The sequence below is a fragment of the Macaca mulatta genome, chromosome 15 (genome assembly GCF_049350105.2).
Source record: "Macaca mulatta isolate MMU2019108-1 chromosome 15, T2T-MMU8v2.0, whole genome shotgun sequence".
NCBI classification, from domain to species: Eukaryota; Metazoa; Chordata; class Mammalia; order Primates; family Cercopithecidae; genus Macaca; species Macaca mulatta.
This window is the reverse complement of record NC_133420.1, coordinates 93331405-93357095: the sequence shown is the minus strand read 5'-3', so window position 1 is coordinate 93357095 and position 25691 is coordinate 93331405. Positions and strand designations below refer to the sequence as shown.

At 39.7% G+C, this 25691-nt stretch overlaps 2 protein-coding genes across 8 annotated transcripts in view; both read right to left on the bottom strand.

Moving 5' to 3' along the window:
- The window catches only part of BRD10 (bromodomain containing 10), a 94488-nt gene extending 81943 nt beyond the window's left edge, over positions 1-12545 (bottom strand). For 5 of the 6 annotated variants that reach the window (XR_013404849.1, XM_077966117.1, XM_001108823.5 and 2 more), the window contains exon 1: positions 11250-12545. Coding sequence is in view for 4 of the 6 variants with exons in the window: in XM_077966117.1 (XP_077822243.1) it covers positions 11250-11842 (593 nt within the window). In the remaining 2 variants the exon portion in view is untranslated. Of the gene's footprint in view, positions 1-9364; positions 9571-11249 lie in introns of those variants that run through there. The other variant, XM_015117717.3, reaches the window with a different exon arrangement.
- A 2457-nt stretch (positions 12546-15002) lies between these two features.
- Positions 15003-19635, bottom strand: RANBP6 (RAN binding protein 6). Of its 2 annotated transcripts, XM_015117663.3 has the most exons (2): positions 19454-19597; positions 15027-18338 (listed from the first exon to the last, which is right to left on the bottom strand). In XM_015117663.3, exons 1-2 carry the CDS (start codon positions 19466-19468, stop codon positions 16272-16274), a joined length of 2082 nt encoding a protein of 693 aa, XP_014973149.2. In that variant the 5' UTR covers positions 19469-19597; the 3' UTR covers positions 15027-16271.
- Between the last annotated feature and the right edge of the window lie 6056 nt (positions 19636-25691).

The following is a 25691-nucleotide window of genomic DNA, read 5'->3' as shown; positions in this document are numbered from 1 at the left end:
AGTTAGGGCTGCTCTGCTTAACATATTACTACTGCTACAGCTATTCCTTACCACACAGAACCACTCAGGAGTTCTCAATGCAGGCAGAACAGAAGCTCTCTAGGTCACTAACTCTCATACTGTCTCGATATGCTAATGTTCCCTAGAAGATGCTAAAAATGTAATGAGTCTGCAAAGTAGGCAGGTAAATAATACCTTGGCTTCCTCTTCCTGGCCAACTCTTCTATTTATCTCCTAAGCATTGATGAGGCTTTAAAGTAGCAGATCGTAAATTTAGGACACTTTAAGATTCAGACAATGGCACAAGGAAGAAAGGCAGGAAAGCTAGAGCAAGTCTTAGCGCCTGCCTACCTGAAATAACAGGTCTTAACAAAGAGATACAGGACTTGGCAAGAGCTAAGGACATAATTAAATTAGAAGAATGTGGCATGTGGCTATTACAGTGTCCACAGAAAATAAGCAATGCTATCAACTTTTCATCTTTCACTTCATGAATGAGAAGAATACCTTTCTTATTCCCCACAAACTAGTGATTTCTATTGTTTTCCTGCATATTTCTTATGCGAAGTGAACAAAACATGGGTGATGCAAATGTTGATTCTGCTATACTTATTTAAAAGCCACATATCTAATGGAAAAGTAAATACATGAAAATAACGGGTTTTTTTAGAAGAGGACTCACTATACCAAATATATTAAAATAAATTTTAAAGTCACAATAATAAAGTTTAATATCAGAAGATGAATAGTTAGATCAGCAGCATACCAGAGAAAGTTAGCTCCAAATACACCAGAGACATACTATAAAGAAAAATAGATCCAAATACACCAATAACATATTATAAACATGGTAATTCAAAATAATGAAGAAAGTTGATGTTGTGACAACTGGGTATTTGAGAAAAAAATAAAGCTGGATTTCAACCTCACTTCTTCACCAAAACAAATTTCAGGCAGCTCCATCCATCCATTCATTCATTCCTTCATTCAATATTAACTAAGCACTTACAGGTAGTGGAGTAGGTTTGGCAACAACACAGGCAACATTCCTGTCTGCTCTGAGCTTACATGGATAGTAAAGAAGATACACAAAAAGTAAGCAAACACAATACATAATAAATAAGTTCAAACTGTAAGTTACATACTATACATTTTGTAAAGGACAGTCAAGTACACTTACTTAAGTGGTAACAGTAGAAAGAAACAGGCAAGATTTAAAATATACTTTAGAAGTAGGAAGAATCAATGAAAAATACTAGTTTTTTGGCTAGAGCAACTTGGTGGATGATCAAATCTCTAAGACTAAACTTAGTAAAAATAAACAAAAAAACCAAAAGTTCTGTTTTGAACATGTTAAAGTTTGAGATGGCTATTGGACACTCAACTGGATAAAAGAAACTATTAACAGTAGGACTGGCCTCTTAGCAGTAGGAGACCTGGAGACTGGTGAAAGAGGGAGATTTTCTCTTGTACTGTTCTTTTATTGCCACTAGATATACACATTTTAAATTAATAAACTATTATGAATATAAACACTAATCAATGGATTGCTAAAAAGTCTACATATATTAGTTACAATTCAACTATTTTCTTTAGACTCCCATAATATGTATACACATAATAGTTGTTAATAATCTATATTGCAAATACTGTCAATCCTACCACCACAGGTATCTAAAGGTATCTATTCCTTGAAATCTTTTATGATCCTTTTCTCTCCTGTCTGCTTCTCAGGAGAAAAGACTTCCTTCTCTCAATCCTTACAGCTTTTGTTCATAAGCAACCAAGCATGATGATTAAGTGCTATATAACAAATTCAAACTTTGCATTTAATTTTTTTGTATGTAAATAAATAATACATGTGCATAGATGAGATAAAAAGGGTTTAAATTGTTAATAAAAAATTAAGAGATTTCAGTTATCCTATAATTTATATACTCTTCTCATGAAACTTTTAAAATAAGTCTTGGATATAACTAAGAAACTTTGACTTAAATATTACTATCAATCAAATTCCCTAGCCTGGAATTAATAAGTAGTAGAAATCACTAGCGTACTAGAATTGTATGAAGGATTTAGATAAACTGAAGAACATAAATGGTTCTCATACTTGTCAGTAGTCTGTGGAATACCTTGAAATACTATCATATTTAATAGTTTTTAAATACCTTCTACTAGCAACGTTGTATTTTTTAAGGATTATATTCTTCTAAGTATTAAATTGTTACAAATACAAATTTGTGTCTAAAAAACTAAGCTGTCAAATTAAGCATATTGATATTGTCAGTATGTTTATAATTTATTAATTACATTTGCCATAATTCTTTTTTTGGTTATTGGCAAAGTTACTAAAACCAACTTGGCAGATTTGACTAACTTAAATTGATAAAATTCTGTATTTAACATATTTTTTCCCTGAGAACAGAAGATTGAAATGATTCAAAGAAACAAAACAACTAAGTCTAACAAATTATTTAGAGATGTAAATCTAGCATATTATCTCAATTTGGCAAAATTTCTCTTCTTTCTAGCACTGCTCTAGGATTTCTGCAATATATAAAACTAATTTTTCCTGATACATTTATATATATAATCAAATCTAAAAGAAACAAAGTCAAACGCAATTCTTTTAACTTGGAAGTCAAGAATGAGCAAAGCTGAAAATTAAGGGATGGGAAAAGATCAAATTGAGTCTAGTTTTCTCTTTCTCTAATTCATTTCATCTATGCATCCCTTGTAATTCCCTAGTTTAAAATCCTTCATACAACTCCCTAATACTAGCACAGCATATTAGGCCCTCTGTGATCTGGCTACATAATCTGGCCCTCACAGTCACACCTGTCACTATTTTTCTATATATAATTACACTCTAGCCAAACTAAACTACTGGCCATTCCCTAGCTACATACAGTAGCTCTTTCTGCCTTTGCACTTTTAGATATGCTATTCTTGTTGCCTGGAATAACCTCTACACCAACTTAGTTCACCCACTCGTATCTTTCCATATCCATCTTTGAATATCCCTATAGTGCCTATCAAATAATAAGCACGGTAAATATATGCTAAAAATAATGAACTGAACTTGTCTTACCACATTAACCACATACTACCTTCTATTATGCTTTTGAACACTGTGTCCATCCCTTAATGGAGGGTATGGTGTCTGTGTTCAATTTTTAACTTATACGGTTTATTCAGAATTGTAAATAGTAACTTCCTTTCAGTGGAATACATTTTTAATATAAAAGTAATATGCTTATTGTAGAAAACCTAGGACATACAGAAAAGTTAAAAGAAGAAAATGAAAAATACTTAGGATCTTTCTAGTTAACAATAACTATTAACATTTTCTTGGTTTTCCTGAATCTTTTTTCAAAATGTACCTACTTAATATTCCGACTGTAATGCATGCTTATTTCTTGAATATTCATAGGTCTCAGGTGGAAGACGATATAACAAAGGGTTTGGTGACAGATATTACCACTGGGGCTTATGAGCCTTTCCCAATTAAAAAAAATTTTTTCTGGTAACTTAATATGAATTTTAAGATTCACATTATTATACAAGTTCCTGGAAAATGAAAATGGCTATTATTTGTTCTAGGCAACTCTCATCTTACAGAGATAGCCTAAAGATGATCTAAAAGCTAAAATAAAACTATGAAAGGGATGACATCTTCTCTCCAAGATATGATTTTTCTTCCCTGCTCTAGTGTTCCTTGAGAAATAAAAATAAATACAAGGGCACAAATGCAAGGAAAAACAAACTATAAGGCAAAATACATTAGAATCTATTAGGACATCTTTATTGTCTTAATTCTAAATCATTATCAAATTAATATTTTCAAATGGAAGAACAATCTCTCTAAATAATAGTCTGTAAGTTCAGCATATTTCAAATAATGCCTTTTTACTTATTCCAAAATAAATTCTTTTCAGCTTCATTAACTACCTTTTCTAAATTAAGCATTTCAGCTTTTAATATACATTATACATATTATAATCATAACTCTAATCTTTTTTCTTTTCAGTTTGAAGACATTCAATCCTCACACAAAGCTCTGCCATTGGCTCCCTTGTATTTTTACTAGACTCTGTCCTAAGCAATCTCATTTACTCTATTTATTTATCATCCTTCAGCAAGTTACCCTCTAATTAAACATTTCTAGCCCTTGTCACTATGCTGGGCTCCATATGCACTCTTACAATTCTCAGCTGGATTATCTTCAAATGAATGCCTCCTCTCAGGTCCCCTAAGCATCACCATCAGCTGGGCTCAAATGCTCCTATTCATTTTGGACATCATCTGCTCCTTCACACTCCACATTCAACAGTTTGCCATTTACCACTGATACCTGTTGAATTTACCTCTTTTGTATCCCCATCCACCTTTCTATTCTTACTGTTTATTATCTCTTGATAGAATTAACTCAATAATCTTTTAATGGGTTTTCTTCCCTCATTATCCTTTCACTTCTGCCTTCAAACCTCAAATACTACTAGTAAAATCATCACTTTACTCCCTTAGTTGCAACCTGTGATGGATCTACACTGCCTAGATTCTGAATTCCCTAGCAAGCACTCACGGTACTTTATAATTGGCCCCAGACTATCTTTCTAGACTTAGCTGCCACTACATATCCTCATCATCCTATACTCTAACCACTGGGTATAAGCGGTTCCCCTAAACTACTCTGTACTCTCCTGCCTCCATACTTTAACTTTTAATTATGCCTCCAAACACTTAACTTTTAATTATGTGTTTCTGTTTACCTATCACCTTGAAGGGACAAAGTCATGTTTGTCATTGTATCTACAGGGCTTTACATATTATCTAACACATAACAGTTCAAATAACTGTTCAATGAACTACACATCTTCACCTATCATTATTCTACTCACTCTTCAAAACCTAGCTCAAAAACCATAATCTCTTGAATAAAATATTTTTAATCCCAGCTATCCACTCCCAATAGTTATCCCTCCTCTGCACACTATAATATAGCTCATCACAGTAGTATACATCCTCAAAGTATGCTCCTTGGAACGTGGTCATTCATGAGCTGAACCAAGATTTATCACCTAAAATCCGAAAGTGATTATGTTTTCCCAATTTATAGGGGGGAAAAAACTAAGATACTATATAGAATATCTTCAGTTAAGGGTTCCCTCCCATTATTTATTTTAAACCTTTTAGATGTCCTAGCAAAAAAAATCATATGATATAATTAAAAATATATTTCAGGATGTTGTGCAAATAGTACCATGACTTCTAACTGTTCTGACAATGGAACAAGTTTGAGACTCACAGTTTAAACATACTTAACCTTTTACTATGCCTGTAATACGTGTTCCTTCCTACCACCTCTTAAACCTGTTGGGGCTGGGGACTGCCCCCCAAACCCCAGAACAAAGCAGGTGTTCAATAAATGTCTTGTTAATTGAACTTTTTCATACCTCTGTTACTGCACTTAAAAACATTTTCTGAACCTTCTTGAAATAACACTATTTTTAAAACAATGGCTACTATAATAAATAGAACTACATGGAATATCAAGCTCTAACATTCTATAGGTTCTGAACATGAGGCAAATCCAGATTCTATTACCAAAGATCCCCAATATTTAAAGATTTGTATAAAAAAAAGAATTACAGAAGCCAGTGGGAGGTAGGATGGGTTAGACTTACTGAGGAGAAATAAACATCTTGTTAAAATTCCCAATTAATTTATAGGTTTTGATCTTAACTGAGCATAAGCAAGCCACTAAGAATTCAAATTTAACTCAGGAAAGGATTAAAATAAAAATTCACTTTTAATTTGATTACTACTTGTACTTGGAAACCACTATTTTTAAATTTTTGAGGCTTCATGAGGATGCTGTACTTTTTTTTTTTTTCCACTCTATCACCCAGGCTGGAGTGCAGCGGCGCCATCTCGGCTCATTGCAACCTCCACCTTCCAAGTTTGAGCAATTCTCGTGCCTCAGCCTTCCAAGCAGCTGGGATTACAGGTGTGTGCCACCACACCTGGCTACTTTTTTTTTTTTTTTAAAGTAAAAATGGAGTTTCATCATGTTGGCCAAGCTGGTCTCAAACTCCGGGCCTCAAGTGAACCACCCGCCTCAGCCTCCCTAAGTGCCAGGATTACAGGCATCAGCTGCCACACTTGGGCAAGGATGCTGTACTCTTACCCCAATCCAAAAAATATTCTGCCAACTAAAAAGCAATTACAAACCCAAATAATCTTCAGCTATATTTTAAGAAAGTCTTTTTATCCCATACATGTACCATTTTTTAACAGTAACAATATGGAAATCAAGAATAATTTTAACAGAGATATACACTAGCTTATTTTCGCCAAGATATTACCTTAAATGGCAAAACTAAAAATTTAAATTTTAGCTCTATTAGTGTCACTGGTGATGCATCTTTTCTAATGACAACCTTTCAAAACTAGAAAAAACATCTTCAGGCTACATGAAAATATTCTTAAAGTTTTCAAAAATATCATTTAAAAATCAGTTTTGGAAGATGTAAAAATTCAAACTAACATTTGACGTTTTCTAAAGTTCTGTTCATAATTTCCTATTAAGTATTTTCTATTCCTTTCCACTTAGATGATCTTCTCCCTGTTTCTAATGTTAATTGTTATTTCTCACAGTTGCCTCAAATGGATGAATGAGATCTCTTCTAAAATATAACTTTCTTGAGAACAGAGATGTTGTCTAACACAGAAAATAGTATCTATAGCAATGCACGGTCAAAACTGTATTTTTAATACTAAAAATTTAAAAATCTGTGTTAGGACTTTTTCTTTTTTTTTTTTTTTTTGAGACGGAGTCTCGCTGTGTCTCCCAGGCTGGAGTGCAGTGGCGTGATCTCGGCTCACTGCAAGCTCCGCCTCCCGGGTTCACGCCATTCTCCCGCCTCAGCCTCCCAAGTAGCTGAGACTACAGGCGCCTGCCACCACGCCCGGCTAGTTTTTTGTATTTTTAGTAGAGACGGGGTTTCACCATGTTAGCCAGGATAGTCTCGATCTCCTGACCTCGTGATCCACCCGCCTCGGCCTCCCAAAGTGCTGGGATTACAGGCTTGAGCCACCGCGCCCGGCCAGGACTTTCAAAATATGTTATCACCTTTGAAGAAGGCAATAGACACACCAGTAGCTCAATTTGGAATTCATTCTGAGAATTAATCAGCTTTTGGAAACTGAAAGAGCAGACCTGGATTTTAGTCCTGCTTCTCTTGAAAATATATATAAATAATATAAAAATCATAAATATTTATAAATTGTTTATAGATTATATACATGCATTGCTGCTTTAAACATCACAAAAAGCAAACAAAAAGATATTTCAAAAGGATAAAATAATAATAGAACATACTTAGGTTCTAATATTTTCTTCTCTCACCCCAGTGGGTCATCCTGTCTACTTCTGAGGTACACAGACCACTCTGGAAACCACAGTGAAGCACAGAGAATTATTTGTAGTTTCCAGAAATACTATGCTGTTTCATGCCTGTAGTTCAGTATTCTGGAATGCCCCAGTTAAACCTTCCTAAAAAGTTCAGTAGTAATATTGAACTCCTTCAAGAATCAATTCAAATATAAACACCTCTATGATAAGACTAGTCTTTCTCCTTTTCCTTACCTCCTCTCACTTGTCATCCCCACATTCACCCCTTCCGCTTCAGATTTATGTCATTTTCCTTTAAATTCCCCTTGTACTTCGTTCCTATGTCCATTACAGAATTATTTTATTTTTAAGTATTTGTTTTCCTACTCAACTACAAACCACTTAAGGACAGGGAACTTACCTTTTGATCTCAGGGGCATAAATGCCTAATTCTAGCAGATACTTAAATACTTGCACAATTATTCTACCCTAACACCCTCATTATACAGATAAGGAAACTGAGATTCAAGTTGTATGCTGTGTTGCCGGGCATGGTGGCTCATGCCTGTAATCCCAGCACTCTGGGAGGCCAAGGCAGGTGGATCACTGAGGTCATGAGTTCAAGACCGGCCTGGACAACACGGTGAAACCCCTTCTCTACTAAAAATACAAAAATTAGCTGGGTGTGGCGGCACGGGCCTGTAATCCCAGCTACTCAGGAGGCTGAGGCAAGAGAAATCACTTGAACCTGGGAGGCAGAGGTTGCAATGAGCCCAGATCGCACCACTGGTCTCCAGCCTGGGTGACAGAGCAAGACTCTATCTAAAAAAAGAAAAAAAAAAAGTAAATGCTATGTCCAGGGTACTAATGCTATTGGGTTGTTCTCTAATGAGAATGTGGTATCCTCTTTACTTAATGTGCCTCATTTATTGCTCACGAGAAAGCTCAGCAGTATATGGAATGGCTTTAAAGTCTCTTTACACTTTGAAAATAAGTTCCTTTAGCAAATATATTCCAGAAGACAACAGAAAATTTAAATAATATCTAAGTGATACATTGGTTTCATTTCTAAAATACCATATACCACTTTGAGATATTTACAAATAAGATATCTGAGTCATTTATGTGCTGAAAATCATACTCCCGTGAACACTCTATAGAATACTGTTTTGAAACATCTATATATCTTAGTTGCATTCCAAACAGCTGTGACCCATGCTTTTCTCAAAGTTGTGCCCACTGGAAGCAGTTAGTAATGACTCAGATTTTAGGCTAGAAGAACTGATGTCCCAGTATCCACAAGTGTGGTCTCGCAAACCTAATGTGTTTGCATACATCAAATACAAAAAGGTGAAGGACTCCAACTTTAATTAACTATTTGAGGTCATGATACTATTTTTTGCTACTAAAATAGCAAGAATTTTCTCTCTATTGGCCTAAGGAATGTCAGAAGTACATTACATTTATAAACTATAAAATGTTATAAGTTTAATTTCTAAATATGGATACTATTAGATCACATGGGAATATAAGTATTCTGAGCATTAACCACTGAGAATGATGATTCTAAGCATTTAGAAATTTACCTTTATTTCTAGGTAAATAAAGTTACTAGTTTCTAGGAAACTTTATTTAAGGAAATAAGAGAAAGGAAAGGAGAGTAAGGAAAAGAAGAAAGAGACTAGTCTATCATAGAGATGTTTATATTTGAATTGATTCTTGAAGGAGTTGAATATTACCACTGAACTTTTTTGGAAGGTTTAACTGGGGCATTCCCGAATGCTGAACTACAGGCATGAAACAGCATAGTATTTCTGGAAACTACAAATAAATAAATAAAGTTCTAGGAAAAATTAGTTTCTTAGTCTGCTCTTTTGTAAGACTAAGAAATGTTTATTACAGGCCGGGTATGGTGGCTAGGGCCTGTAATCCCAGTACTTTGAAAGGAGGCCGAGGTGCGCAGATCACCTGAGGTTAGGAGCTCCAGACCAGCCTGGCCAACATGGTGAAACCCCATCTCTACCAAAAATATGAAAATTAGCCGGGTGCGGTGACAGCTGATCCCAGCTACTCTGGAAGCTGAGGCAGGAGCATTGCTTGAACCCAGGAGGCGGAGGTTGCAGCAAGCTGAGATCGTGCCACTGGACTCCAGCCTGGGTGACAGAGCGAGACTCAGAGAAAAGAAAAGAAAAAAATAAATGTTTATTACACACAGAGCTTTTGAAAACACCAGTAATTCAAACCCACATGCCATCTCTTAGCACTTTTATTCAGTCATTCTCTTGCCTCATTCTAAATCCCTATTCGCACATCTGATAAATTAGATGAACTCTAAGGTTCTTCCGGATCTAAAATATTGTGACATCAATCAGAAGGATAGTTTATAACTTCAAAATAATAACGTGAATAGATTGTTTTTTATGTGAGTCACAGCAACAATGCACTGTGGCGACAAGGGTAACATACTACAGAAATATAAAATTACTAAAGTATTAAAAGTAATTTACAAAGCAAATATGTGAATAATTATTCTATTACTAAATAATCTTACTCTATGAAAGGATTCAAGAAGAGTTTCCTTAAAGAGAGTTCCCTTAATGAAGACAGGCACTATGTTAACTGTTTTCGGTGAAAAAAATCAGTCTGGAAAATAGCATATGGGAAGCCAACGACAAAGGTTACAAAAAAAAAAGTGACAAATCAAGAACCAAAAAATTAACACAATTTCTAGGAGCTATTCTTTAAAAGCACAAGTACAATGCCTAGTTTCAGATAAGAAGTATACACTCATTATTCAACGACTGCTACTACTTACATTACAATGGCTAACACTTATACTGGGCTAACTATGGGACCAGCACTGTGGATTTCACATTTATTAACTCATTCAATCCTCAAAGCAACTCTACGCGAGTACTAATATTATCCCCGCTTGATAGATGAGGAAACTGAGGCCAAACAGGTTAAGTGACTTGCTCAACTTAACCTCATTCTGAAAGTGAACAAACTACTATTCCACTTCAACTACCAATTCCAAAAACATTGAATTTTTCCACTCCCGAAAAATTTAAACTTTAGAAATTAACTTGACTGACATCGACTATACAATTACTATAAAACAACACATTCATTTTAGTACCCTCCTCTTAATGTTAAATAATTGGATATATGGGTGGTGGATACCAAGAGCACAGTGTCATCTGACTTGCCTATGATTTCTGGCAGAATAAACATAAACGTGTAAACTTTAGAAAATGTGTGTTGACGCATTCCCTATTATTGCAAAAATTCGGTGTCCTCAGATGAAATGGAGAGAAAAGATCAGTAGTACGCAAGAGTAACCATTAACCATTAGCACTCCATAAATCTTCAATGACCGACATGAGTAGTAAATGATAAAATTATTTTTAATGGTTTCAGACACCCTTTTACATAAGCCAAAATTATTTTTCTAGAGATATTTCGTCCTAAACGCTGTTTTAAATGTCATGTTAAACTGTCTAAAAGTTAAGGGTCCAACCTCCATCCCACAAAAACTGTTGCTCTGCCTACACGTGCAATTCTTCCTACAGAGCCCATTCCATCTTACATCTGCAAACTGTACCCAGCTCTTCAGCGATGCAGACCCGGGTTTCCTTCTCAGTTCTCAGTCTACGCGCACGCCGGGTTCGGCCCACACCCACCACACCCCTCCGGTCCCCGCCCAGCGCCGCTCCTCCTCCCGGGCTTCTCCAGCACCGACTCAGCCCCTATCAGCACCGCCCCCAGGCCCCTGGCCCAGCCCATCCTCGGACACGTGTGAGGGTGTGTTTGTGTCAGTCTGTCAGTCCCACCGGGGATCGGGCTTGCTTACCGAGAAAGAAGCGCTAACTTCTGCTCCAGCATCATCTCCAGCTTCTGGCCCTGTTTGGAGATCCAGTGGTCTACTCCGTGCAGGCGGTAGCACGTCTCCAGCATCAACCTGAAGTCCGCCACGAACTCGGTGATGCCCCCGTACTGGCCGCTGGCGAACTTCTCCTCCATCTTCAGCAGACACATGCCCTGCCCGGGCTGCTGCGGGAAGGCGCGACCGCCCCGACCCCCGCTGCGCGGCCCTTCCGCCACCTCCTCCTCCGCGGTGGCAACGCCCCCCAAGGGCTGCAGAAAGGGGGCGGCGAGGCCCCGGTGCTTCTCCTGCAGGAACTCGCCCAGGATGCGGTAGCCCTGCTGTAGCTCGTAGGTCAGCTCCTGCTCTTTGCAGCCACCGCCTCCGATCACCATCGCCTCCATCTCTTCCTCCTGACCGTCCGCGTCCTCCAGGAAGGAAGCAGTCCTTCCACGGGCCGGCCCTGAGGCCGTGGCCGCCGCTGCCACCTCCTCCTCGTCGTCCTCTCCTTCGGCCGCCGGTGGCGACCGCTCTTCCTCCCCGGGCGGCTCCATCGCTCCCGGCGTCCCGGGCACGCTCATGCCCCGACAGGCCTAGGCTGGGCGGTGTGGAGCGGCCGCTCGAGGTGCTGGGGGACGCGTGAGCGCGAGCCGCTTCCTCACGGCTCGGCCGCGGCGCGTAGCCCCTGCCACATCGGGCCTGGCTCTCCTCAGCCGCCGGCTCGGCTCGGTGCGCGCGGGGGTCTCGAGCTCACCGCCGGCGGGGCGGGGTTACATGGCGCGCGGGGAGGGGGGAGAGAAGAGGAGAGCCTAGGTGCCCTCCTCTCCCCTCCCCCCGGCGGCGGCGCGCGCACGGCCCTCGCCGGCCTCACCCCTCCGCACCCCGCCCGCCTGCTCTTCACCGGCCAGGCCCCGCCGGGTCGCCGCAGCCTCGGCGCCCCACCCCCTCCCGGGCCAGCGGGGGGCTGGGAGGGGGCGAGGAGGAAGGGGGTTCTCCTCTCCCCTCCCCGGAGGGGGCCGCAGCGGCGGCTCCGGCTCCTCCTTTCCCTCACACCCCCTCCCGCCCCTCTCTACCTGCGGGGGACACGGGCAGGAGGAGGCGGCGCGCGGACTGGGCCCGGCGACAACTGTCAGTTAGAAGCCCCGCTGGGCGGTGGTGGGGGGAGAAAGGGGAGGGGCAGGGAGAGAAGGGGGAGGGCACTCAGCCCCCCGACTGGGAAGAGCTGTGGAGAGAAGCAAAGAAAGAGGCCCCGTCGCCATCCCCAGTGCGCATGCGTAGTAGAACAATTTCTTCCCCCTCCCGCCAGCATCGCGCCCCGCCCCGCTACGCAAAAGGAAGAGCTTCGGCTCAGCTACAGGCCCAGAAGCCTGCTAGGGTTGCGCGGACCAATGATGTAATCAATCGTAGGCGAAGCTAAGAGGCTGATGGAAGGGGAAGCAAGGCGCCTGCGTAGCTTTAGTCATCGCCTCCTGGGAAGGTGGCCAAAAGGGTGTTTGTTTAAAGCAAGTGCTGCAAGAGGAAATTTCTTTTGCAAGGCGCTTGTTAGCCCCCCAAACTAAAATTAAAGTTGCTAGATAACCTTTGTTAATGGCAAATGAATAGTGAGAAAGCGCAAAATGTAAATCTACTATAAAATTTACATTCTATTCCCACTCTTTCTCCCTTGTGACTGCGAGTCTTTTATATATAACCAGAATTTTGAGAAGTTTAGAAAGTTTAAGGACTCGACCATACGTTCACATGCAGAAGAAAAGGAGGTGATTTTTAGAACCCCAGCTCTTAACATCAATTCATATTTTGGAACTAATTCCATGTTTTCAGTTAAAAATTTCCACCTTCCCGATTCCTGAGATCTGTTAAGAATAAAGAAAGAGAATGGAACATCATTTAAACAAATTCTTGGGACTGAAAACAGTCAAAATAGTTCATGTCTGAGCTGTACAGCATTAAACAGTTGTTTGCATGGGCTGACAAGCTCACTACATTTTACAATTACTGTGTAAATAATGACTAAAAAGTGGACTCATCATTCACATTGGTTTACATGTTACTTAAAATTAGTTGAGAGGTAGGAATTTATGGTTCCGCAAAGCAAATATTACTATTTTCTCATATTCTATTTGAAAGATGCACATTATTTTTTCTAGGTACACAGAACCCTCGTTTGAAACCTGAATTACCTAAACACAAAAACAAAATTACAGAAATCATGCATTTTAAAAGTAAAATGTGTATAACTAAATGATTAGGATACTCTGACTCTTACAATTGTTTACTTCTCATTAATGTGAACTTTTAAAGCAGTGATAAAAAGATAAAAATTTGTCTTACCTCAAAGCTGTTTTTTGTCCAGTAAGTTAAGTATCACTCTTAGGTAAAATAGTGAAGCGGGAACACTCTTTTAGTTAGGGTATTGACACTGTCCTCCACACAGACCTTTTATCTAGTATTCGAGGTCTCCTCTCATCAGACATTTGTAATATATAATGCATTTACAGGGTTCTCTTCCCTCAGAGTCCACAAAAGAACTTCAGCTCACAGAAAAAAAATGCAGGGATCAATCTTACTTCAGCACCTGGCAACCAAAAAGTGTGTCTGACTATACATTCCTCCTTTCTTTTGACAAAGCCCAGGAATCTGAAGCCCAACGTACCCAAGCAAACATCCTCTACTCCTCTTTAGTCATCAGCCCTATTTCATGACTCTTGGACAATATTAGCTTATATTTATTGAACCCTGTGCCACTAAACACTTTATATTCATTATCTCCTTTAATTCTCACAACAATCCTATCAGCTAGGTATTAGGCTTATTTTTCAGATGAGGAAACTGCCTCTTAGTTTAAGAAAGTTGTTAACCAAAATTAAAATCTAGGTCTGTCATACTTCAAAAACTCCAGGTGCCTAATTCCAAGTCATCTGGCAGAATTTCTAATTCCTCATACATAAAAGTATAGGGAATTGCTAGAAATGTTGATAAAGGGTTTCTTAATTAAGATTATATAAAAGAGAAAAGTGTGGGTGAATAGAAGGAACCTCAACTCTAGGTTACTAAGAGGTCAAGATGATAGCAACTTAACTATAAATGAAAGTAGGATCGGGTCTTTAGTCTTAAAAAAGAAACTTTGTTACACAAGAAATATGGGCCAGGCGCGGTGGCTCACACCTGTAATCCCAGCACTTTGGGAGACTGAGGCGGGCAGATCACCTGGGGTCAGGAGTTCGAGACCAGCCTGGCTAACATGGTGAAACCCCATTTCTACTAAGAGTACAAAAAATTAGCTGGGAGTGAAGGTGCGCACCTGTAATCCCCGCTACTCAAGAGGCTGAGGCAGGAGAATCGTTTGAACCTGGGAAGTGGAGGTTGCAGTGAGCTGAGATTGCGCCATTGCACTCCAGCTTGAGCAACAAGAGCGAAATTCCATCTCAAAACAAACAAACAAAACAAGAAATATGTTGGTTGTAGGTATGTACATAAATTAGAAAATATAGGTAACTGAGAAGAAAATTTGCCACTTAATCCTACCACCTAGAGAAAACCTCTATTAGTACTTTGAGGTGGGATTTTTCTATTCATTCATCTATACTTTATTTATCTTAAATATACTAAAAATTGTGATCATACTATACATAATGTCCTTAATTTTCCTTTTAGCCTAAATAGCCTGCCAATATGAATGAATAGGGAATGGATTGGGAAAATTCTGAAGTAAAAGGAGTTCCAAACTATAAAAGAACACAATAGAAGTACAAACAACAACAGCAATAACAGCTACAATTTATTGAGCACTTACTAGATCTTAAGTATTTGCTAAATACATACACAGTACTCATAATAGCCCCAGGAAATTATAGATTTATTTAAGTTTTGGATCAACGATTAATGATTAGCTGAGTAGAAAGCTATTTTCTACCCTACCATAAGCTTGACATTAAAGACCGACATTCCAGTTAATATCATTAACCTCGGATTTTTGGAACTGTTTTCTCATAATAATGCACATCTACTGCTAAATGACTACTCTCAAAGTTGCTTTCTTTTTCATATTCAAAGAAAATTAAATTTGCTTTCCTCTCACTTTTACAATAGAATACTGTTCAGTGCTACTCTAGAATCTATTAGGAAATTCTTTGAAACAGAAATCAATTTAAGCCCTATAACTACAGATTTTTCTCTTGTTGAGCTGCTTTGCAGGGGGAAAATGTCATACATATACAAAATAATACTCTGCTGAAACACACAACACTGACTCCCAAGAATATTGCTTACTTACTCTTTGTCAAACACTGTTACATGCTACCAATATTAGATGTATCAGGACTCCCTTGTCAGTAACTATGGTTCTTAGAGTCCTGGATAACTTAAAAGAATAGAGACCTGTCTGGCTAAAGAAACTTAAAAGTTCTCTAACTCTTAACCAGACACGCTGGGAACTACAATATGGGTATGTCCCACCCAGTTCCCAGGAGTATATTATGAAAAAGTTCATATACATCCCATATCCACTGCAATATCTCAAAATTCTCCTAGTACCAGCATCCTCCCATCACCACAAATATCAAGAATATTAATCAAAGAGGGACAAGCCTGCCACTATATCCTTCATTCACAATTCCAAAGATGTTTGTCCTGGAAATTCTATCTTATTTTTGTGAGCTCTTAGCATATTGTGATAGCATGACATCTTCACATCAAGTATACTGCTTGGCTAGCATCAATAATAGTTCAATCAAATAGCAACAATTTATATACTTTACATTACTAGGGGAAAGGTGACAAACTTTGTAAGACAGTTTGAAGCACAAGTTATCACCAAGGTCTGTGTTTGGAAGATAAAACATGCAAGATAAACAGAGGACTAACACTGACTAATTCTGGAGAAACATGGGGAAGAACTATAAACTGCTTAGCAGGGAGAAAACAGTTCTCTGATTTATAATAAAATCTATTCACAACACTTATTTGTAGTTACTTTTATGGTAGATAATATTCAAGTTATATTAAAGTGCTTCAAGCAAAATTTAGCAACTCCTGTAAGGCTTCCTGCTGTTCATCGTCAAGTTGCGATACACATTCCAACCATAAATCTTCAGAAGTCTGTACCTGACGCACGACATTAGCTAGACGTTTGGCACAAGGATCTTCATAGTTAATAGTCTCATTAATTTTTCCTTCTGCAATTATACTGATTATTTTGGGAAGATTGGAATTATTTGGACCAATTACAACTGGGTGGTTACTTTCAATTAGGTCACAGAGAAAACTCAAAGTCTGAATAGCTTCCTCTTTATCTTCATGCAGTGGAAGCCATGATAACCAGTGTGGAAGAACTTCATCTACATTTACACAGTTAGGCTTAAACTTCAAAATCTTCCCTATTGCTGAGATACAGTTCTCTGTAGCAATGACATTTTTTTTGGTTTTGGAATTTGCACACTTAATAACTTTTACCAGCAGTGGAACAGCTTCTGAACATAAAGAACGATAATCATCTCCACCAAACTGTGCCATGACACCCAGGCCATAAGCAGCAGCTTGCCTGACTTCAGGGTTGTTATCTCGCATATTTAGTAGCATTGGCCACCGAAAATATTCTACATATTTAAATGAAGTTGGACTGCAGTGCTCTATGATGTCATCAAATATGCACAATCCCCACTGTCTGTCTGGCCATGGCCTACTTGAACAAATTAGATTTACAATTAATGGAAGTAGTTGTTCAAACCATGGTAAAATCTTTTCCTTATAAGTACTAAATAATGAATGCAAAATATCTGATACTTTTGTCAGAATATAAACATCACATTCATCCTCATCTTGCAGAGACATCTCAACCTGTTGATCATAGTTTTCTTCCTGTCTTTTAACCTGTCTCAATTCTTGGTTTTTAAAGTGCCCTTCAAGTTTTGCTTTCAGTATTCCTCCCAGTTCTTCCAAGTGTTCATCATTAAGGCAACCATCTCCCATAACTTCAATGGACTTTGCAAAAGAATTCATTATTTCCGAGAGCACATCTGTATCCGGTTCAGTACCAATAGCCTTGATTAAGGGGTCACATATGAATTGCCACATCTGTGCAAGATACTCTGGGCCACGAATTCTTGCACATTCCAGGAGAAAAGGCATGGACTCCGCTGCTGCCACTCGAACATTGTCATGGAAATAAAATTTCAGTAAAGGAACCATCAGCTTCACAACTTGTTCTGTATATTCCACAAACCCTTCCCTTAACTCCTTAGCATAGTAAACCAACATTTGGCAAGCAGTTGCTTTTGCTTCAAGTCCTGAAGTTTTAATTCCAAAACTCTGCTGGTCTCCAAGATTTACAAATTGCCAGCCATCATCATCACTCATATTCTCCACATCCTGTGTGTCTAAGAGAGCAACATCAGGTTTAGCTGAAGCAGTCTTAATAAGAGGCTCGATAACTAGTGGAAGGTACTGTTGAAAATCTTTTCCAAGAATTTTACACATTCTAGCCCATGCTGAAACCATGTAAGAGGTCTGAGGGTCATCATCTTCCATATTATTTAAGTCTGATTGTGTCTTCAACAACAGCTGCATCACATTTGATGCATCTTGCATAAATTTTTCCTTCCCAACGGCAAGACCAATATGGCTAATGCACTCAATAGTTTTTCCTCTCAGAAGCTTAAGTTCCTTCTGAACAGCAAGCTCAACGATGTGCTTTAGTGAGGGCATGAATATATCATAATATGGGACAAATATTTCTTCTATTGTATCTGCAACTGATGCAATGGTTGTCACAAGTTGTTCCAAAGCCAATTTAGTTCCATTCCGAATCAACTCTTGAAGTTTAATCACCAAGATGGAATGTAGATTTTTCACCATACTATCCAAATATAGAACTAGCAATGATTTGGGGCAGTCTTCAATAAAAATAATAAGAGCAGAAGCTGCATGTGATTGCACACGCTGATTACCTTGATTTTCCATGGTACGTAACAGAGCTGCAATCACTGTTTCATGAAATTTCTTTTGGAAATTAGGTGCAAAATCTGTAGCCATCTGTCCAAGTGTAGTACAGGCTGCAGCCCTCACCCTTGGATGAGGATCCTGAAGAAAAAGCAAAACGGAGTTAACTGTTTCATCTAGAATTGATTCCATTTGTTGATGGCATCCTTCTCCAATGGCAGATAAGGCCATTAATCCAGCATGTCGATACTTCCAGTCAGGGCTCTGAAGCATCTGCATGATATGCTCCTTGGTCATTGGTAAAACAACTTTTCCACCAAGCCCACAAGCCAGTCTGTCTAGTGCACTCTCCGCAGCAACTGCATTGCTGTCAAAATCATCTTCTTCCATTTCATCAGCATTTACCCAGTCCTCATCATCTTGTAGATCAACCATCATTGCTAATATATGAGGAACTGCCTGTGCAATAATATTTGTATGTTTTTTCAACATCGGAGTGGCAGTTTCAGACAAGGTCACTATAACTTCGAGGGCCAGCTGGCGCTGCAGATTACTAAGCCTAGAGTCTCCACATAACTTCAAACTCAACTGTAGAGTATCTTCTAAATAAGGACCCAAGTACTTAGGTACGGTATCTGCAATCTCGACAAGGGATTCTAGCACTGAATCATCATCCTGGTAGCATGAGTCATTCACAGCCTGTAAGATTCCAGGAAGCAAGTCTGCAAAGTCTTTGAAAAGAGCAATATTATTCTCATTAGCAAGTACAAATGCAGCTGCAGCTCTAGCGGATAATGTCCTGATTGCTGGATGTTCTTGATCTTGAATACATTGGTCCAACAACCGTTTGATGATATCCAAATCATGCCGCTCTTGGGTCCCAAAAATCCCAGGAAAGTGCCAGAAAACGTGAAGTGCAACTTCCCATAGAACCACATTTTTAGAGTAGATTGAATCAATAAGAAACTTCAGACCTTCCGGCCAGTGGTTAGTACCATCCTCATCTATCAAATTCCTGGCCAGCACTGCAAAAATATCACAAAGTTTTTTCCTCATGCTAGCATGTGTTTCTAACTTAACAGCCAGAATCAGTTCAATCTTGACATCCCTCTGAACATCAGCAGGCAGATTTGGATAAACCTCCTCAAACCCAGAGGACAAAAGCCGTCGTAGCAGTGCGGCAGCCATTTGTCTCACCTCATAACCTGCTCTTCTATTTCTGACGGCATCTAAGAGGAAGGTAGTCTTACACAGACCTGGGATATTTTCATAGATTTCCTCTGCTTGCCTCCGCACCATACAGCTTGGATTGATCAGGTTCTTCAGAAGCTGGTAAAACTCTTGCTTTTCTGACACAGTCGCCGGCACCCCTGCAGACGCGGTCGCCGCCATTGCGCTCTGTCAAAGCTACCGCGACCGGGAAGGAGGGAGGGGGTCTGCGGCTCGAAGCAGTGACGTAGGCGAGGCGCCGGCGGGGATGGGCGGGGTGCTTCTCCCTCCTCTGCCCAGAAGCTTTCGCTGCGCTCTGGCAGGCGGCGAGCTAGGTTTTGGAGAGAGGTGAGAGCTGTGTGGAGGCCAATGGCATCCTCCATTTGTTTTTCAATAAGATAAACGTGCACTTGCAGAGGAGAGAAGAAAAGCATTGATTAGAATGGGATTATGACTGATTTTTTTTTTTTTTGATACAAGGTCTCGCTCTGTCACCTAGGCTGGAGTGCAGCGGCGCGATCCCTGCTCACTATAGCCTCAACCTCCTGGGCTCAAGGGATCCTCCCCGCTTCAGTTCCCCCAGTAGCTGGGACCACAGGCGCGAGCCACCACGCCCGGCTAATTGTTGTGTTTTTTACAGAGACAGGGTTTTGCCATGTTGCCCAGGCTGGTCTCGAACTTCGGGCTCAGGTGATTCGCCCGCCTCGGCCTCCTAAAGTACTGGGAACACAGGTGTGAGCCACTGCTTCCGGTCAGATTATGAGTGATTTTTTTCTTTTTTATTTCTAAACTTATTGTTACTTTGATAATTTTAAAACAATAAATCTATCTTGAAAACATGCCAAGTAAAAGAAGCCAGTCATGACCACATATTTTATGATTCTATTCATATGAAAGGTACCAAACAGGCAAATCTGTATAACAGAAATTAGTGGTTGCCAGAGGCTGCGGGGAGGAGGATGGAGAATGACTACTATCAAATAGGCTGTTTCTGAGTGAAGAAATGTTCTAAAATTAACTGTGATGGTTGCACAATTCTGTGATTATACTAAAAACCATTGAGTTGTACAATTTAAATTGGTGAATTGTATGGCATATAATACTACAATAAAGCTGTTTATAAAATAATAAGTGTGATAATAAAAAAAAATTACTTCCCCACTACCACATCTAATGCAGTAGAGTGGTAGCTCAAAATCTGGTGTGTGTCAGAATCACCTGACCTGCAGGTTATAATAAAGAATGGGAAAGACAACTGAGTAAATGGTATGGTAGAAAGTGATCTGAACTAATAATCAGAAGACAGACTTGCATCCTGACCTTGTTGCTAAATTAATTTTGTATCCTAGGACAAGTTACTCAAGATTTTCCTTGCATCTTGTCTAAACTGAAATATGAAGGGATACAATTACTAGAATCCTAACTACCCATTAGTGGGAAGCTGCTGAGGTTATTCCAAGAAACAAATGTTGATGAAACTAAATTTGTTTCTTTTTTTTTCTTTTTTTTGAGATGGAGTCTTGCTCTGTTGCCAGGCTGGAGTGCAGTGGTGCAATCTCGAGTCACTGCAACCTTCACTTCTTGGGTTCAAGCAATTCTCCTGCTTCAGCCTCCTGAGTAGCTGGGACTATGGGTGCATGCCACCACGTCCAGCTAATTTTTGTATTTTAGTAGAGATGGGGTTTCACTATGTTTGGCCAGGATGGTCTCGATCTCTTGACCTCATGATCCACCCACATCGGCCTCCCACAGTGCTGGAATTACAGGTGTGAGTCACCGTGTCTGACTAATTTGTTTGTTTAATTCAGGCAGGTGTGTCAATCAAAAACAAATTTTATTCCTATAACAATGATTAGGTCTTACTTTTGTATTAGCACTTTACCACACTCATTTTGACCCTTATACAGAATTGAGAGATTGCTAGGATAGGTATAATACTAAATTTAGGTGAGAAGTGGAAACTAAGGGAAGTTACAGGTTTTGCTTAGGATGACACACCTGAGTCTCAATTCTACCTCTTCTCTAAGTGACACAGATGCTCTTTTCACCATATTGCTTCCCCATTAACTACTCTTGGTTTTGCAGCATGATCAGAGGCTTCACTTACTTCAAAGTCTGTTTTAAACTTTTCCAAGCAGTCTTAATTTTATTTTTGTAAAATGCTGCCGCATATACCCACAAAAATTAGAAAATCATAGTTTTATATTAACCAGATGATAGACTAAGTAGTCTCATAAATTACATTGTAGGCCGAGCATGGTGGCTCACACTTGTAATCCCAGCACTTTGGGAGGTCGAGGCAGGCAGATCACGAGGTCAAGAGATCGAGACCATTCTGGCCAACATGGTAAAGTCCCATCTCTACCAAAAGTACAAAAATTAGCTGGGCGTGGTGGTGTGTGCATGTAGTCCCAGCCAGGAGGCTGAAGCAGGAGAATCGCTTGAACCTGGGTGGCGGAGGTTGCAGTGAGCCAAGATTGCATCACTGCACTCCAGCCTGGCCACACAGCAAGACTCCATCTCAAAAACAAAAACAAAAACAAAAACAAAAACAAAAAAATTACATTGTAATATGAAACAGAGCTATTCTCTAAAATAACATTTCTCATTCTGTAGACTGAAAACCAACTGCATTAGAATTGCTTGGGATACTTATTTTAACATATAGAGGTTAGGGCCCAAGCTCCTATTAACCCAGAATTTTGGGGGGACTGAGGCCTAAGAATGTACAATTTCAACCAGCACATTGGGTTTTTATATAAATACCAACATTTCAGAGTCACTGATGAGATCAGTTCTGGCTCTAAGATTGTGACTACAGTTGTGCATTCATTGGTTTTCTTTCTTTTTTTTTTTTTTTAGATGGAGTCTCGCTCTGTCACCTAGGCTGGAGGGCAGTGGCGCGATCTCAGCTCATTGCAACTCTGCCTCCGGGTTCAAGAAATTCTCCTGCCTCAGCCTCCCAAGTAGCTGGGATTACAGGCATGCACCACAACGCCCAGCTAATTTATATATTTTTAGTAGATACAGGGTTTCACCCTGTTGGCCAGGATGGTCTCAAACTCCTGACCTCAAATGATCCACCTGCTTCAGCCTCCTAAAGTGCTAGGATTACAGGCATGAGCCATCACACCTGGCCCATTCATCGGTTTTCTTACTGTTCCTTCATTGGTTTTCTTATTGTTCCTTCAAAAAGTCAAACTGGAGGTCCTTTGCATTTGCCATTTCAGGAAATGATAATAAGTGTGTGAAAAAAAGTTTTTTTCTTAACACTACACCATTAGCATATGAAAGACATTGAAAAAAACCACAGTGATACACCACCACAGACCTACCACAATGCTTTAAGTTTAAAAGTTGGACAAAGCTGAGGGTTGCTGAGGATATGGAACAACAGGAAACTCAGTTATATTTTTGTTGAGAGTATAGGTAAATTGGTACAACATCTTTGAAAAAAATGTTTGGGACTGGCACGGTGCCTCACGCCTGTAATTCCAGCACTCTGGGAGGCTAAGTTGAGTGGATCACCTGAGGTCAAGAGTTCAAGACCAGCCTGGCCAACATGGTGAAACCTCGTCTCTACTAAAAATACAAAAAAAATTAGCTGGACGTTGTGATGCGCAACCCTCCCAGCTACGCGGGGAGGCTGAGGCAGGAAAATTGCTTGAACCCAGGAGGTGGAGGTTGCAGTGAGCCAAGATTGCACCACTGCACTCCAGCCTGGGCGACAGAGGGATACTCCGTCTCAAAAAAAAAAAGAAAAGAAAAAAAATGTTTGAAAAATTCTGGATTAAGATTATGCAATTATTCGGCTGGGCACAGTGGCTCACACCTGTAATCCCAGCACTTCGGGAGGCCGAGGCAGGCAGATCACGAGGTCAGGAGATTGAGACCATCCTGGCCAACATGGTGAAACCCCGTCTCTACTAAAAATACAAAAATTAGCTGGGTGTGGTGGCGCGTGCCTATAGTCCCAGCTACTTGGGAGGCTGAGGCAAGAGAATTGCTTGAACCCGGGAGGCAGAGGATGCAGTGAGCCGAGATCATGCCACTGCACTCCAGCTTGGTGATGGGGAGAGACTCCGTCTCAAAAGAAAGTAAAAAAAAGATTATGCAATTATTCAATTATTCTCTCAGCAAGCATTCATTGAGGGTATACTCAAGCATGGTGCTGAGTGCTGGCATTAAAGATTAAATTTGTGAAGATATGTGAATCTCATAGTAAACAGAGATAGCAAATGTGACATAGTGTAGTGATCACTGTAGTAATGATAAGCCTGCCATGGAGCCATATGGGGTTATCGAGGCAGCTGATTTACTCTGGGTATGGGGTTAATCAATTAAGGCTTCCCAGAGGAGGTATCAGAGTTGATTTTGAAGGATGAGTCCTCATTAACCGTTTGAAAAGACAGAAAGTTGTTTTAAGTAAAGGGTACAGCTTTTTCAGACACAGAGAGGCTTTAAGGCGTACTGTGATGAGAGTCCTGCCAGTGTCTCAGTAATGCTGGAGCAGTGAGCATGGGATATGAGGGGGTCTGGGGATAACACAGGAAGCTGGAAGGAGGAAGACAGAAAATTAAATAAAGGCCAGATCATGAAGGGTATCATATTCCATATGAAGAAACTGGAATTTTTTCCAAGGACAAGGAGCTGATTTTAATCAAAGGCTATGAAATGATCTAGTTTTAGAAATATAACTTTCACAGGAGTGTAAAAATAAAAACTCGAGTGTGAAGACTGGAGGCATTTATGAGGCCAATAACCTAGTTCAGATACACTGGAAGTTTAAACCATAGCAGTGGTGGAGGGAAAGAAAAGAGGGCATGGATTGAAAAGGTTTTAAGGAGTAGAACTGAGAGCACTCAATGGACCAGGAGAAGCCTAGGAGATCTCCCCAAGTTCTGGCCTGGGTATCTGGTTGGAGATGCTGCTGTTTACCTATTTATGTACCTATATATAAAGAAAGAACAATGTTAATGCAGATCAAAAGACTAGTAACTCTTCTGGAGGGAAAAGAGACTTTGGTGAGTCCCAGGGTCTATATTTTGTTCTCTAGTTGCTCTCAAGTGCTATAGTGATGGTCATCATCTCAGCAGTAGGAGCTAAACCGCATGCACTTTAGGAAAATTACTTATGATCTTGTACTTTAGAGAAACATAAACTGATTCAAAATCTTAAGTTGCTTCATTTTTAGATTATGTAACTGTTTTTGCATTGTTATTTTTCCCCTCCTAAGGAACACATATAATACCCAATATTCAAGACTGGACTTGCAGATTTGGTTAGAGTCAAACAACTGTATTACAGTTTGTAATTAAAATTGGCTTTGTTTGCACTGGTGAGAGACCATCTCAAGAATGTTCCCACAAAGTGGCTCAATACCAGACAATTCAGGTGTTTATTAGCAGCTTACCAGGTGGACAAAGTTCATCATAAGTTGCAAATATCTTCCAGGATCTGAGAGATTTAGAGGCAAATGAGAGGGATTGTATTAAATTGGACATAGTTGACATTTTTTAAAAGAATAATTCAGAACCAAAAAACAAAACCAGAAAACAAAAAATACCATGAAAGCTCCCACTGACCAAAGATGGGACCATCTGAATATAAAAAAGAATAATGCCTGCAATGGATTAAAAAACATCAAATATATAAACAAAAGTGATGAGTATCTAATACGAAAAAAGGTCGCTAACTCTGATCGTCTCTGGAGATTGCTGGGTCACTGACTCTTTTTTTTTTTTTAAGAGATGGGGGTCTCACTTGTCACCCAGGTTGGAGTGCAGTGACATGGTTCACTGCAGCCTTGACTTCCTGGGCTCAAGGGATCCTACTGCCTCAGCCTCCCCAGTAGCTGGAACTACAGGCACATGCCACTATACCCAGCTAATTTGTTTTTAAATTTTTTTTAATTTTTAGTAGAGATGAGGTCTCACTATATTGATCACGCTGTCTTGAACTCCTGGGCTCAAGCCATTCTCCCACCTCAACCTCCCAAGGTGCTAGGATTACAGGTATGGGCCACTGTACCTGACCCAACTCTGAAATTTGATAAAGAGAAATAATCAAGATTTTTCTGCCTTTCCTGTACAAACTGTATTTCAAAATACCAAATAGTTGATGAGGAAATGTTCTTCTTTGTAGAATTCCAGCTAATAAATGCATAAAGGATATTAAAATCAGAAAATTGCTGTGTTGTGGCCACTAATGAAATAATAAATTATCTAGGTAACAGTAACCAATGGATGTTAAAACCATTAGATGAAACACTGAGAATTTAATAAT